Below are 14,850 nucleotides of genomic sequence, written 5' to 3'. Positions count from 1 at the left end.
AATAATTGATTGTTAATTATCTTCATATATCCAGAGAGCCGTTGTTACCAGTCGACATTGAAGACTCCATTGTCCAACCAGAATCTCCTGCTGCAGCGATGCACAGCGGGAGAGGGTTTTTCAACTCATGTCACAGTCGCAGGACATAATCAAAGGTTTTGTAAAAGAAAATATTGGCAAAGCCTAAGAACGGCAAAAAAAAAGAATTTTGATTAAAGGCAGCAATCAAAACAGGTAATTACATAATGCTATGTTGTGCATTGAAAACTGCACTGTAGTTAAATGAATGGCATCATATACATTGTATTATGATGTTTACGTATATATGCTGGATTTTGTTTTATTCAGAGCTTCAAAGTTGGTTCTATAAGTGTTCTCGTCCGGAATGCTAGAAAGGATGCCCGAAGAGGAGGGAAGCTCGAAAACTCTTGGCTTGGGCCGTATGGAGTCAAGGCTGTGAATGAGAAAGGGCTGTACACACATATTAACAGTTCCACAGGCCTTCCTTTGAAGAAGAAATTCAATCCATTTTACTTAAAGAATTTCACACAAGTAAGATGCCTTTACAGTCTTTTTATTTGGGAGGGGGGGGGGGGGGGGAGGTCGGCAGAGGGGGTTGATTGGCATGATTCTTAATTTTCTTAACAATAATCAGTAACTTGATGAGTTCTGTGCTGGCTTATGTGAGGGTAAGGGCTGTAGCTGTCTTCACACAATAAATCAATTTTGACTCAATGGCTTTAAAAAATGAAACATAATTGCCAACAATAAAAGAGAGAAGAATAAGTTAATTAGAAAACTCCAGTTTCCAGACAAATGTTTTCAAATATTTGATTTTATTTGCTTAGTTTCGAGAGGAGAATTTTATGTGATGTCAGTTTGAAACTCAGCAATTAAATGTTCAACTTCTAATTAGCTTCTTGCCAGATCAGCTTGGTAAAACCACATATAGTAACTATTTTCTTTGGTGTAGATATCATGCATGGTAATGAGTGGGTGGGGTTAACATGAAACTAGTATCAACATGTTGCTTGACCATTACAACATTTTTAATCTCTGGTTTATTCTGCTGATTGAATGTTTGTAACGGGCGGGACCAAAATAGATTTTAGCTGACGTTCTCTTGTTAGCTCCAATCTGAAGAATGGTAGGTTGCTTTGAGGTGATCCTTGCAGCAATGATGAGCTAAGGAGGGTCGTTATTGCTTTTGGTGCAGATATTGTGCAACAAAATGAGTGGGCAGGGCTTAACATTAATAACTGTTAGCTCCAATCTGAAGAATGGTAGGTTGGTTTGAGGTGATCCTTGCAGCAATGATGAGCTAAGGAGGGTCGTTATTGCTTTTGGTGCAGATATCGTGCAACGAAATGAGTGGGCAGGGCTCAACATTAAAACCTGATCTGCAATTGCTCACCAACCATATGAGGTATGACTAAATTTTATTGTGCTGAGCAGGTTGGTTCCACAATGCAATGTTTTCAGTGCTATTATTTTGCTGCATATTGATGAGATGTGTGACAAAATAAGGTTCAGCTGAAATTTCCTTATAAACACAGAATCGGAAGAATTTTATTCCATTTGAGTTGATACTTAACATAATGATACCTCATAGCCTGCAGGAATGGTCCGTCTCATTTTCTTGGCAGATATTTTCCACTTTCGCCCATGTTTGTTGCATCTCAATCATCATTTCCAGCTTTTTCTAATATTTGTAGAGCCTTAATTACTATTAAGTGTGTGCAAACCCCCTTCCCTCCCCCCACACGCAAACAAACACATACACAAATTACTCATGTTACATCATGGAAACCATAATGCATTTTACCTTGGTTGATTTTTCATATTGAACAAACTAAATATTAAGAAAATGTCCCTATCATATTACTTAATTCAAAAGGGAATTGCGATATAGCATCATTACGGTAATGTTGCTTTACCATTCCAATGTTGTTGTTATAGGAGAAATGATATACTGCTTAAATCTTCATGGTGGTGGCAGCAACCCAATGAGATTCCTGGCTTGCAGCCGACAATATCAGGAACTTGGCCAAAGTTGGTTGAGTTGATAATCTAACACACTGTCTAGACTGAGTTTGCAGCAAGAACAGCCATCAAATCACCATTTCCCCAAAGAGTGGTGTAGCTGGGAACCACATTGCACTTTGCATGTGTGGTTGGAGTATTAATTTTAAACAGGTTGTAAAACACTGCATGAAGTCACATTTATTCTTTCATCAACATTGATTCTATCATCACAGAAATCCTCATTGAGGCATAAACTTCCAGAATAGGGACTGATATTGACCGACTTAAATTTCATCTGATCTTGAATTTGGTATGACCTCTATGTATTAACATATTCCTTAATTAACAAAGAAAAAAATGCAAATTTGTATTCAATATCCAATAAATGTCTCGGAACGTTTAAATTTTTTATTGCAAGGAAGAATTTTTTAACAAAAGGAATCGATATACATATGAACATATCCACAGTGTACTAACACAAATAATTGCTGACCTGTGCTGTGATTGGTTGTTGAATATAGCTGTTGCATGTAATCCATAAATTTAATTATTCTATATTTCAGGAACTTGCAGCCAGTATCATCAGTACAAACACACCAGATGAGGTTAGCAGCCCAAGTTTGAATATGATTCAAATATCCAATAGAAGAAATTTGAATTAAAGGTAGTCTGTATAGGCAACAAATTATAGCATACTTTTCTGAAGATTTCAAAAATTACATTCCTTTAGAATCTTATTTCCAGATTGGTCTCAGACATTCTAAATGAACACACAAGATGACTGAATGTCTCAGTGAGGTAAATTTCCTCCAGGGTGGTAATGACAACAGTTTAAAATGTTGACCAAATGTGACCGTATTGGAACTTTTGGCATATTTGGGGCCAAACAAACCTCTGCCCCCTTGCACAATTTCCCACCCCAGCCTATGTTCTATATTTCTCTTTCACAATATATGTTACATTCTTACAGGGAGAAACATGATCAAGGTCAATACAGCCCCACAGTTATTGCATATATATCCAACTCTTGCAAAGAATACTGGTTTTTCTATTTCAAATTGAGTTTTCTGTTTCATTATTTTATGGATATAGATCCATGTTATTGTGAATTTCTTGATCGTGGAAAATCACCGGCCATGCTCGAAAAGTCACATTAAATATTGTTAAATGTTTTTATTTCAGGAACAAAGCAATCCTGTTACTGTAAAGGTAAGTAACCTAAGACAACCCATGCAGCTTTAGAAATAAATTCATTAAGGCAGGGATTGCAAGCTACGGAGGTGCAAGACTTCATGTGACTTGATCATCCCCACCTGGAAATGTTGAAAAATGGAAGACTTTTACTGTGCCAAGACCATACCCTTGACAAACTCCTATGCCTGGAGAAGGGAAAATCCCAACCTATATGGGCACAATTGCAAGGGGCATTTTGTGATGTTCCAACCCCATCCCAAGGATTGGCACTTATTGCAGAATATCATAATTTTCACTTCAACAATGAAGGTTTTAAGTTTTATTATCCCCCAAATATACTAGATTTCCAACATGGGCACTCTCTTTGTCAAGTTCATGATACCTCTACTCCTTTCTCCCAGTAGCAAATTCCAACAAATGGTTATTAAGATATGATGTGTTTATCATTTTACTTGATGAGAGTAACTTTTCAGTTTCAGAAGCTAGTGACAGACTTCCAAGAAAGTGCTTTGAAACATCAAGCAATCATAAAAAAATAGATACAAATGAATGCTGCAACCCTAGACTTTTCTACTTATATTGATGAGCCACCCATGTCAGATGTAGATTTCTAAAAATCTAAATTTTCCTTCTTTTATAGCTTCTTTGCAGCATCATTCAACACTATGATGGACATAGCTCTGAATTAATGGAAGTAATCAAAGCTCTCTTCCACGCAATTTCAACCTTAACTTTATGGGCCTCCTGTCTCACAAGGTTGAAACAGATTCTTCCAGAGTTTGATTCAACTGCACAGGAGGATGCATTAGAATTCCTTGGTGCAGTTTACACATCATCATGCACTTCCTGTAACCAAAGCCAGTGCAAACTTTTAGATGAGTAAGAGATATAGATCGTTCTGTGAAAAGCATCAAAGCAACCCCCCAAAAAATAAGTGAACTTTTCAATGTATTATTTAAATTTATGCCATGTTGGCCCAAATATTCAAATTTGGTCACCTTTGGTCAAAATTCTATAAACTGTTTTTTTTACAACTTTTGAGGAAATTTACCTCACGGGGACATTCAGTCATCTTGTGTGTTCATTAAGAATGTCTGAGAACAATTTGGACTAAGGGCCTACATGAAAGTAACTTGTTAAAATCTTCTAGCAATTATAGCATCCTATAATTTGGGGCATATACAGACTACCTTTAACATTGAAACTGATTGGGAATTTGCTTAGGTTTGCAGGGAATTAGTCATTTTTAAAAGAGGTATCATGGCACCAGTTAGATCTGACTGATAAACTTGCATCAATGCAATGAGGATGCACATTTTGTAAGGCTGGGTTTAGATGATAGTCTGTATCTGATTTATAAGTTTGTTGCTCTTAATAGTAATTCTGATAATTTTAAGTAAAAGCTGAATGAAAGTTTTCATTTATACCTGATAATCCAGAGGGTAAAGGAACAAATGGAAATTGCAATAGAAATGCAACATTGTTGTACCTGTAATGAGTAACTTATTTTTTCCTTTCCAGGTACTTCTTCTTACATACAACAAATGAGATGAAGTGGACTTCCTGCAATGAGACTTGGCACTGTCGGGCAAACTCATATCCAGTAATTCCAATATATCCTAGTAACAAGGGCTATATGTCATGCTTGAGTATGCAGGGGCACCTTCAGGTGTGTCTAGATTGCAAAGATCTTGAAGGCTTTTGTGAGTCCTGGTGAGTTCCTGCAAACTCCCTGTTTTTGTCATATTGTTTTCAATCCATGCTGTTTTGTGTTATGTAAAATTGTTACAATATGTAACACAATGCTTTTTTGTGAAGTAGCAGTATGTGTGTTTATGAGTGTAATGCTAAGAGCCTGTCATTACGATAACTCAATAAACTGACAAATGAACAGTAGTCAAATTCTGAAACTATTAGTGATGTAAGTTAATGGCCAGAATTCATACGTTGGAAATTTTCAGGTTTAGAATCCAGCTTGAGTTGAAATGATCCCATTGAGCAGTTCTAAATACTGTATACAGGCATCTTTTCATATTGACAGTAGATCTCTGGTGTTATGTCTTTCACAGTTTATTAATTTATTAAGTGTGGTGGAAAGAGTTAATTTCACATAGGGTGACATGCATATGTGAAATTAATTAACTAGTTAATTGTATTTAATCGTCCAGTGTGACGAAATTACACTAAATCACCATTGTCGCCCTAAGTGGTGAGTTTATGCTATGTCGTCCTAAGTGTTGTGAAAAGAGTTAAATTTACCTAGAGCAAAGATGTCGCCTTAGGAGCTTTATGTGCAATTCACTATTTTTTAATTAAATACTTTGGTATTTGTATTAGGCAGAGGGATTATTATAAATAGCACACCATCAGTCCGGTTCTCCTTCAATACTTCTCTCCAGAAAGGACACAATTTTCTGGCCAATGGTTCAAGAACGGGATTGATAAAGTATACCCTTTGTATTAGAAACCATTACTTCATCTAGCCAAGGATGTGAAGAATTATTAGTCTCCAGTAGTTCTTGATTCAGTGGTTCATATTCAATTCATGTTGAGTTTTCAGGAACTATTACCAGTTATGCAACGAGTCAGGGCTAGAGTCACTAAATTTCAGAGAAATAAAGTAACTCAAACACAAGTTCATGGACAGTCTTCCCATAGATCTAGATTATGCAGTGACCAAGACCAAGATTCAACTCAAACGTAGGTTTCATAAAAGTGATATCTTTATTAAGTATATTGATAGTCACTGACTTTTTCATGTTTGCTGATAGTGGTTGTACCAGATGTCATTGTCTTAAACTCCACAAGTCACAAAGTAGCATTAATATTCGACATAAATTTTTTTTTCTAATAGGGTCGTGAATGAGTGGAATGGTTTGCCTGAGAAAATTGTACTTGCAAGTACTGTAGTGTGAATGGGTTTAAGAATGCTTTGGACAAGCACTTTAAGCATTGTAATCGGGTCTGATCGTTTGTGTCATCAGTTTTCTTCCATCTCCTATAGGGTATTTGATGGGGACTTGAGTGTCCCTCCTGATCCTTTTTCTTTACTAAACTAATCTAAACTAATAAGGTCAAGCATAACGTATGTGTGCTGTAGGCCTACGCAATTGCAGAAGCCAACCTTCTTAACCTTTTTGAACTAGCACTTTTAAGGTTAACTTAACCTTTTAGAAGGTAAGCTTAACTTTTTCTTTGCAAATGTAACACAAACACGATTGAGCAAGAGTCGTGCCAGCAATGCCACTGCATGAGGGAATTTCACAGTGACAGAGTAAATAATTGCTTTCCCACCCACGGATGAACACATGTTAGGTATATTACTATCACTAATCTGGGGAAATTGCATTTAAAATATAAATATGTTTATCAGCTGGTCAACAGTTATTTAAGGTATCATTTAATTGTTTTCATTTACTCCATTAGTGGTCTTCCCTTTTCCAACAGCTTTACTGGAAAGACTCTTTCTCAGCCGCATTACACAAACACTTTACGAACAGAATACTGCAGATAGCTGATCGTTAACTATGTTAGGAATCCACATGCAGTTCTGGTTATAAAATAGTAAGAGACAAGATCTGTATTTCAATCTATGTTTATGGTTAACTACGATTAAGAATAATGAATTGTAATTTTAATAAATGAGCCCTTCAGTACTGATAACCAGGATTTTAGTTATCTATTTTTTCTTTCTTTACAGTACAGAAATGCAGGGTTGCACTACACCATTTCCCACAGAGGAAGTATGGCAGAAAACAGGTGGAATTTTACATATAAATGCCAAAAATGTGCTGGACAGAAAGGTTCAATAAACTTTTGGAACATTGACACCTCATTCACTTACATGAGGAAACCTTTTCTCATAGATGTTGAATAAACAGTTGTAAGAAGATTAACATGTAGAATTGGTTGTGAAACTAAATCAGTATTTATGAACTCCTCACATCTATGATCTCACCATAAAAGAACAGAAGCAAGTTGTTGAGTTTGAAGAGTTTAAGCAACTTAAAATTAGGAAAAAGTTTCATATTCAAGAAGAAATCAAATTTCAACTTTATGATAAAGAATGGGATGATTGCATGGATAGGTGTGAAAAACCTCTCAGCTACCTCAAAATGAAAAGTGAAAGTAATACCCATCACCTCAGAGCTTATACCATCACAGACTTACACTCACTAAGTAGTACATGTAGCTTATTTGATAGGGAAGTTGTAGATCTGGTGAGTAGCCTACTTCTGTGCAGTGTAGCAGAGCAAAAGCGACAGAAGTTTAAAAGCATATATTACTACACAATGTGGTGTAAGAATCAGCTGAACTGAGCCCCAAGCTGCATTCAGAATAAGCTTAGGCCTATATACATTTAGAAATATGTAACTGGAAAGCTCACACCTTTGCAATTTCAGACCAAGATTGGATGGCATGGGCTGATGACATAAATGAAAAGTTGGCAAAACATACATCAGCCCCAGCAAGTTACACAGAGGGATGCAGAATGTGGACAGGTGCCTACACCATCAGTAAGCCAGGGGCACCAGCATATGGCATTATTTTCACAATGCTAACCCTGGCAGCTAAGAGAAGAGGCAGCAGAGTCCACATTCTGACATGTATGCTCTTCAAAGTATTGTGCAAACTAAAGAAATCTTAAGGACCAAAACATTTGACATCTCCTACATATGCCACAACAGCCTACACAAGGGCGTAGGAACCGGGGGGGCTGGGGGGGGCGCCAGCCCCCCCCAGTGAAAAATGTGGAGGGGCGGAAGTATCATTCCGCCCCCCCGCTTCGCAAGTCAGAAAACCCCTTTTTCATTTCCAAATGAGAAAAAAATCTCATTTGGAGCACCAAATTGCATCTAAGGCCAGGTGAAAATACAAAATGAAGTTTACAAAATGGAGTGGGTGTTGAAGTGTGCTATATTGCACCAAATTGCATCTGAGGGCACCTGGAAATGCAAAAATTTCCAAAGGGGAGGGGGACACCCCCTCCCCTTAGACCCCTCCCCCAGACCGTCCATCAGTCTTCAGCCCCCCCACTCAAAAGTACCTTCCTACGCCACTGAGCCTACATGTGGAGAGAGGTGTCAAATCTCTCAACAGTATCTTTCAGTGCAACACAGCAGAAAGCCTTGAAAGTTTGATGGCACTTGCCAAGTTTATGGTCATCAGCTTGATTGCCTACTTCCCTGACTGAGTGATACTGTTTTAACTCATAACAGTGAGTGTGGATAGACTCAGTTTACAAATTACTGGCATCACTGATAAATATTGTCATCTTCATCATCAGTGTAGTTTTTCATCCTAGAGTAACTGGTCATGAATCAGTTGATCTTTCTTATAGATACTGGACTGGTTTTATGTTTTTAGTTCTACCATGTAGCTTGTACTTTCTCTCTCTGAGTTGTGCTCTCCTCCATCTGTATGCTCTGCCTCTCTTACGTAATTCATCACATTGCTGTTTTCTTTGCATCTATTTCAGAGTCTGGATACATGGACTATTTGAGCTCACTTTTAATACTGCAGCTTCCATCTTCCTGGCTATGGACTCTTCAGGCACATTATATGTTATGTGTATGGAACTGTAGTCCCTGTACTGACCAATGCACGAAAGTGTGGTACTATGTTTTGGATTGGTCACAGTGAAAGCCTTATTGATGACATCTGCTTTTGAGTGGAAGTCTCAAAACGAGTGGACCATAATCATTTGCTGCAGGTGGGTGTCTCAGATATTTTGTTTAGCTTCCTGCTGTCAGTGTGGGATATTAGCAGAGAACCCTTTGCAGCATTTGGCAAACATGGAAATGTGTACTTCCTGCCCCTCTTGCATACAAATGAATGTTTTTGGCAATATAAATGATTCCCACTGTAGTACTTTGCAAGGCATTCTAAACATGTTGATAAAGCGCTTTTGATATTTCAGATATAAGAAATTTATTGACCATAAAAGTTGGCATTCAGTCCATCTCAGTAAAACAGACAATAAAACAATCATAAATACATCGAAAATACATAAAAATCTGATTCCTAAAACGAAAAATTAAGATTACTATGTCCATGTTCTGACACATATATTTGGCCTATTTCCTACATAATTCATTGGCAAGATTGAGAATAGCCCTTTGCAAGAAAGAACGCCTGTATCTCTCGGTTCAGCATCTCATGACAATTAGTCTGCCTGTTTGATTGCTGTAATCTACCCGATGCCCCAGAGGATGTTGGGATGACATGATTGACCTCATATTACTCTGTGATACTCTGACAAGCAACTCATCTACTGAACTGAGGTCATGTGACCAACAAACTTTCCTTTTATTAGAAACTAGTCTACTTAACTTGGTCATGTCTCTAACAGTAGTATTTTCACCCCATGCGGCTAAACAGAATGTAATGGTGGTCTTGATTGCCGATTTTAATATAGAACAGAGAAATAAGAGTTGATCTAGTCCGAATAAATTAAGCTTCTGTAATAGGAACATACGCTGATTAGTTTTTGCTAGAATACGTTTTACATGTTCATCCCACTCCAATTTATCAGTGATGGTTTCTTCCAGGTATTTATAAGATTGTCAAGCGCTTCTTAGTCACAGTTTTTGCAGGAACATATCAGAGGAGAATACTGCTTTAATATAGTCAGTGCTCTGCGGAGTGACTTGAGTAGGTGAACTTGATCTAACAGGATAAGTTCACTTTCAGAATGAGTAGTTACAGCCATTGTACTACTGAACCTTTTACATGCCTTGCCATCAGCATCAGTTGTGAGACACTTGACCATTAGTGGATTCTTACCTGTAAGTAATTTGGATTCACAAATCTTTCCACCATTTTGTTCATCTCCGAAATAGGGCATCTTTGCTGAACAGCCCTCATTGCCTGGACTTTGTACCTTGTGATCCCTTCTTCTTTTCATTTCACCCATTAAGCACAACTTGTTACTGTGATGGTAACCAATAACAAATGTATCCATGGTGACATTCGCAACTATTACATCTCTGCATTGGCTTGCAGGAGCAAATGGAGTCTTACTTCTTGCATTATACTTAGAGGGTTGTGATATTGATGATCATATTCTGCCTGAATTGGAAAGTCTTTGGAGAGGCCATGCAGTTGCAGTGTCTTCTTAATTAGAACCCTCTTTTGTGCCATATTATTTTTGATTAATTTCTTTCATTACATGTAGGTACAAACTGGTTGTAGTGTACTGACCACAGGACTGGGAAGAGACATGCTGTTGAGCAATCTACGAGCTGCACTTGAACTGCCCACTACTCAGAGGCAGCGGGGGCTACCCGTTCATGGGAAAGGCATCCATACCTGGCGCTCATCCTGTAGTAAGTAATGTTTATATTTACATGCTATTGTGTCTGGGCTGGGTAAAATATAATTCCTTATCCTAGGTTGCCAGGGTCAGCTCTGTGCATCGTTGTCTTTGTAGAGAGTTTCAGAGTATGTTTGGTAGACCAAACCAACTGTGAATAGGAAATAACGGCTTTCAAACAGCATGTGTGTGTATTTGATTAGATGTGTGTGTGCGTGAAGCTATGGTGTTGGAATGGGATTTATTGTGATTGGTGATTACCCAGTATGTGAACATAGAGCATTCGATATTATTTATAATTCCTTTTGAAACAGGATTACTGGAGCATGAAGTTGATGGACAAATTTAGGAATGAGAGGAACACATGCAAGCAGTAAAGAGGAGAAGAAACAGTTAAGTGACACCTGTTCCACTGAAAAATAACCAAGTAGATGACCCAGCTAGCAAACAAAGGCATAAAATGTAAGTACAGGTATAACTTCTGAGAATGAAGCTCATCTTGAGGAAAATAGACATCATTAAATAATTAACATATTAGACTAAAATTGCATTATGCAGTCCTATTCACAAATTTGAGTTGATTTGTTTATCACGTGAATATATTCAATGTGATAGGAAGTCCTCTAAAAAACCTTCAGATGGCTTAACAAAGTAGAGGACTCCCTGTAAAGAAAAGGAAAAAGAAAACAAAATATATAAGAAAAAATGAACATGTTCAATTAATAAGATGCAATAATTTTTTGAATAAAGTTTCTTCTGAATGATTTTGCAGAAGGTTTATTTGTAATATAGTCTGATAGAGAATTCCATGTTTTGATTGTACGTGCCCTTAGTGATAACATCCCCATTGTAGAATTATACCTGTTATAATGTGCATTGCCTGAAGATCTGGTATTGTAATGATGAATATCACTGTTACATATTAAGTAGTCATTAAAAGCATTTGGTAACAGTCCATTCCATGCCTTACAAGCAAATGTAGCAAGATTAACCCTAATAATGTCATCAGCTTTTAACAACTTAGAACGCTTAAAAAGAGGATTTGTGTGGTCCCGTGGTTTGGCATGTGTTATATCGCGGACTGCTCTCTTCTGTGTAATACAAATGGGATTCAGATTGGTATATCTAGTACCAGACCATATGTTACAACAATACGTAATATGTGGCTGGACTAATGTCTGATAGAGAATCTTTAATATGTGTTGTGGCAGATAATGCTTAGGCTTAGCTAAAACACCAGTGTTTTTTGCAACTTTCTTACAGACAGTTGTAATGTGGTCACACCATTGAAGTTCTATGCCTAAAAATCTAGTACTATTGACTTGTTGTAGTCTTTTACTACCCATAGTAATATCAGCATTCCATGTAAAATTTTTAGAAGTATTAAAAACTATATAGTTTGTTTTATCAATATTCAATGATAATTTGTTGCCAGCGAACCAGTCGCTGAACTTGTCTAATTCAGTTGATACTTCCATATGAAATAAAGTTCTCGATTGTGATACGAAGAAAATATTTGTGTTGTCAGCAAAAAAAAACAACTTTAACTTTATCAGAAACATTGGTAATGTCATTACCATATAGGATAAAAAGCAATGGACCAAGTATAGAGCCTTGTGGCACACCACATTGAATTCTCTCCGGTTGGGAATGAGCATTTTTGTAGGATGTATATTGGTAGCGGTTTGCTAAGTAACTGTCGATCCAATTAAGAGGGGTTCCTTTTATGCCGTAACGGTGTAATTTATTAAGCAGAATTGTGTGGTCTATTGTGTCAAAGGCCTTTGAGAGGTCCAGGAAAACCCCGACACAGGTACTATTCTTGTCAAGATTACTATACAAATTGTCAATGGCATCAGCTAGTGCTAGCTCAGTGGAGTGTTCAGGACGGAATCCATACTGTTCCTGGCATAAAATGTTATATTTTGAAATAAAGTTAAAAATACGATTATACATAAGCCTTTCAACTATTTTGGAAAAACATGATAATAGTGATATAGGTCGATAATTTTTCTGAATCCCCTTTCTTAAAGACAGGGATGACCTTGGCAATTTTTAGCATATATATCAGGAAAAATACCGGTATTGAACGACAAATTACAAATGTGGGTTAATGGTTTGGTAATAAATAGGATAACTTGTCTTACAATACCAGGCTTAAAATCATCGTATCCATCTGCTTTATCGGGTTTCATGCAAGAGGCTGCTGTTTTTAACAACTCCTCCTCACTGACAGGATGAGAAAACATGGAGTGAGTGTTAACAACAATGTTCACAGATTCCTGTGATTTACGTTTGTGGTTGATTTTACTTGCCAGTGATGGCCCCAGATTGACGAAAAAGTCATTAAATTTATTAGCAATGTCATGGTCGGTGTTAATCTCTTTGTCACCATCCTTGAAAAAGAGACGGATACGATGATTGTTTACGACCTTTATGGAGTAGTTGGTTAATGGTATCCCATGTGCCTTTTGGGTTACTCCTCACATTATCAAATTTATTGTTGAAATATAATTTTCTAGAAAATTTGATAACATGATTGACCTTATTGCGATATTGAGAATAAATAGTTTTATTTACACCAGACAGGTTCTTAATATGTCTTTTAAATAGCTTACCTTTTCTTTTGATAGAAACTAGAATACCTGCAGTAATCCACAGGTGTCTCTTTCGACATCTCTTAGATTTGGTGACGCATTGCTCAGGAAAGCATTGATTATATATGGCATTGAAATTGTTATAAAACATAGAATAGGTAATGTTTGCATCAGTTTGGGATGAAACATTTTCCCAAGAAGCATCTCGGATTGTTGAGAAGAAATTCTGTACATTTGTTTTGCAGTAGTTCCTCACATACATAGGGCCCCTTTGCCTACTTTTGTGTATGGCAGTTTGGAGAAATAATGGATAATGGTCACTGAGATCGGTTACAAAGATACCAGTTATTAGTTTGCAGTCATCATTGGTTATAACATTATCTAAAAGAGTTGCAGAAGTGCAACCCACACGGGTAGGTTTGGTAATAGTAGGAAAAAATCCACTGGCATATAGTAAGTTTAAAAAGTCAGCAGATTTAATATTGTCAGCAAGATCAATATTATAATCACCCATAATGTACGCACTATGTCGTTCATTCGGGAGTTGGGTTAAAATTTTGTTTACGTGTGTCAGAAAAATATGCAGTGAACTTTTTGGAGGCCTATAAATTACGCCTATGGTATAATTTTTCATTGCTGATGTTATGTCAACCTCTATGAACATTGACAGAATCATTGAAAATGCTTATATCGTTTCTGAGTTTGCAATTTAAATCGTTGTTAACAAATAAACAAACACCGCCACCTCTCCTTTTGGGACGATGCCTTTCAACAAGCGTATAGTTATTGATATGGATTAGGGGGGATATATCTGCAGTAAGCCTGGTTTCGGTAAATCCAATGGCAGAGAAATCCTCCTTCAATAGAGACGTAAATGTAGTTATGTCGTCTAAGTTTTTGTTAAGGCTTCGACTATTATGGTGGAATAAAGACAATATGTGTTCGCTAGACATCTTGTTGTATGAAACAATATCGTAGTAATTGCATGCGATAGCTTCCTCCCCTGTTTCAAGGTATTTTGCAGCTTGCATCGCTATAAATAAATAAATGTATAACATGAACGTCATCATCTTTGCATAGGTTCTGCTGAAGAATCCTTTGTTCTGACATTTCTCACTCTGCTGAGATTAGGAATAAATGTTTTCTTCTTTAGTCTGATAGTTTGAAAGCCGTCTTCGTCTAGGGATATTTGCCTTTTGTGGGGTTGGATGTTTCCCCTTTGTGTGCTTGCCCCCTCCATCTGCTGAGATCCAGTTTCCGGTTGTGTTCTCCGTTGTTCTACTACTTTTTGTGTTGGCAATGTCGTCTTTTGTTCAGTTCGCTGTTGTTGTTGGGTTTTCTTTGACTCCTGGTTAGGATTACTTGGGTGTCTGGAGTTCGCGTTATTGTTCTTCTTTACTGTTGAATCTGTGTTTTGTTCGGATTTCTGTGCCCTGACCTCGTTAGCTTCTTGAATAGCGTGATCGTCCTGTTCAACTGACCCAGTGACTAATCCCTCAGACTGATATTGTGTTTCGTTTTCATGTGTATCTAGGGTCGAGCCAGCATCTGTGTTGTCATGGCGATACTCTTCAAATGTCTCAGGACAAAGCTTTTATGTCCAAGTTCTTGGCCTTTAAAGCATCTGACCTTTGGGCAATTAGCTTCCCGGTGCCCTTGGACATCGCAAACTTTACATTTGTAGTTAGGACAGTTTCTCCTGATGTGATCGCTTTCCAA

The 14,850-nt window shown here is 37.3% G+C and overlaps 1 protein-coding gene across 1 annotated transcript in view; it reads left to right on the top strand.

The window, feature by feature from the left end:
* The first annotated feature begins 333 nt into the window (after nucleotides 1-333).
* The window catches only part of LOC139976465 (uncharacterized), a 49,615-nt gene continuing 35,098 nt past the window's right edge, over nucleotides 334-14,850 (top strand). The window contains exons 1-9 of the mRNA XM_071985228.1: nucleotides 334-552; nucleotides 2,589-2,630; nucleotides 3,208-3,234; nucleotides 3,860-4,098; nucleotides 4,741-4,932; nucleotides 6,920-7,022; nucleotides 8,699-8,932; nucleotides 10,397-10,547; nucleotides 10,849-10,996. Coding sequence (XP_071841329.1) covers nucleotides 3,908-4,098; nucleotides 4,741-4,932; nucleotides 6,920-7,022; nucleotides 8,699-8,722 — 510 coding nt within the window. The 5' untranslated portion in view covers nucleotides 334-552; nucleotides 2,589-2,630; nucleotides 3,208-3,234; nucleotides 3,860-3,907 and the 3' untranslated portion in view covers nucleotides 8,723-8,932; nucleotides 10,397-10,547; nucleotides 10,849-10,996. The remainder of the gene's footprint in view (nucleotides 553-2,588; nucleotides 2,631-3,207; nucleotides 3,235-3,859; nucleotides 4,099-4,740; nucleotides 4,933-6,919; nucleotides 7,023-8,698; nucleotides 8,933-10,396; nucleotides 10,548-10,848; nucleotides 10,997-14,850) is intronic.

The sequence above is a fragment of the Apostichopus japonicus genome, chromosome 11, assembly GCF_037975245.1.
Source record: "Apostichopus japonicus isolate 1M-3 chromosome 11, ASM3797524v1, whole genome shotgun sequence".
NCBI classification, from domain to species: Eukaryota; Metazoa; Echinodermata; class Holothuroidea; order Aspidochirotida; family Stichopodidae; genus Apostichopus; species Apostichopus japonicus.
This window is presented reverse-complemented; position numbering and strand designations above follow the sequence as displayed.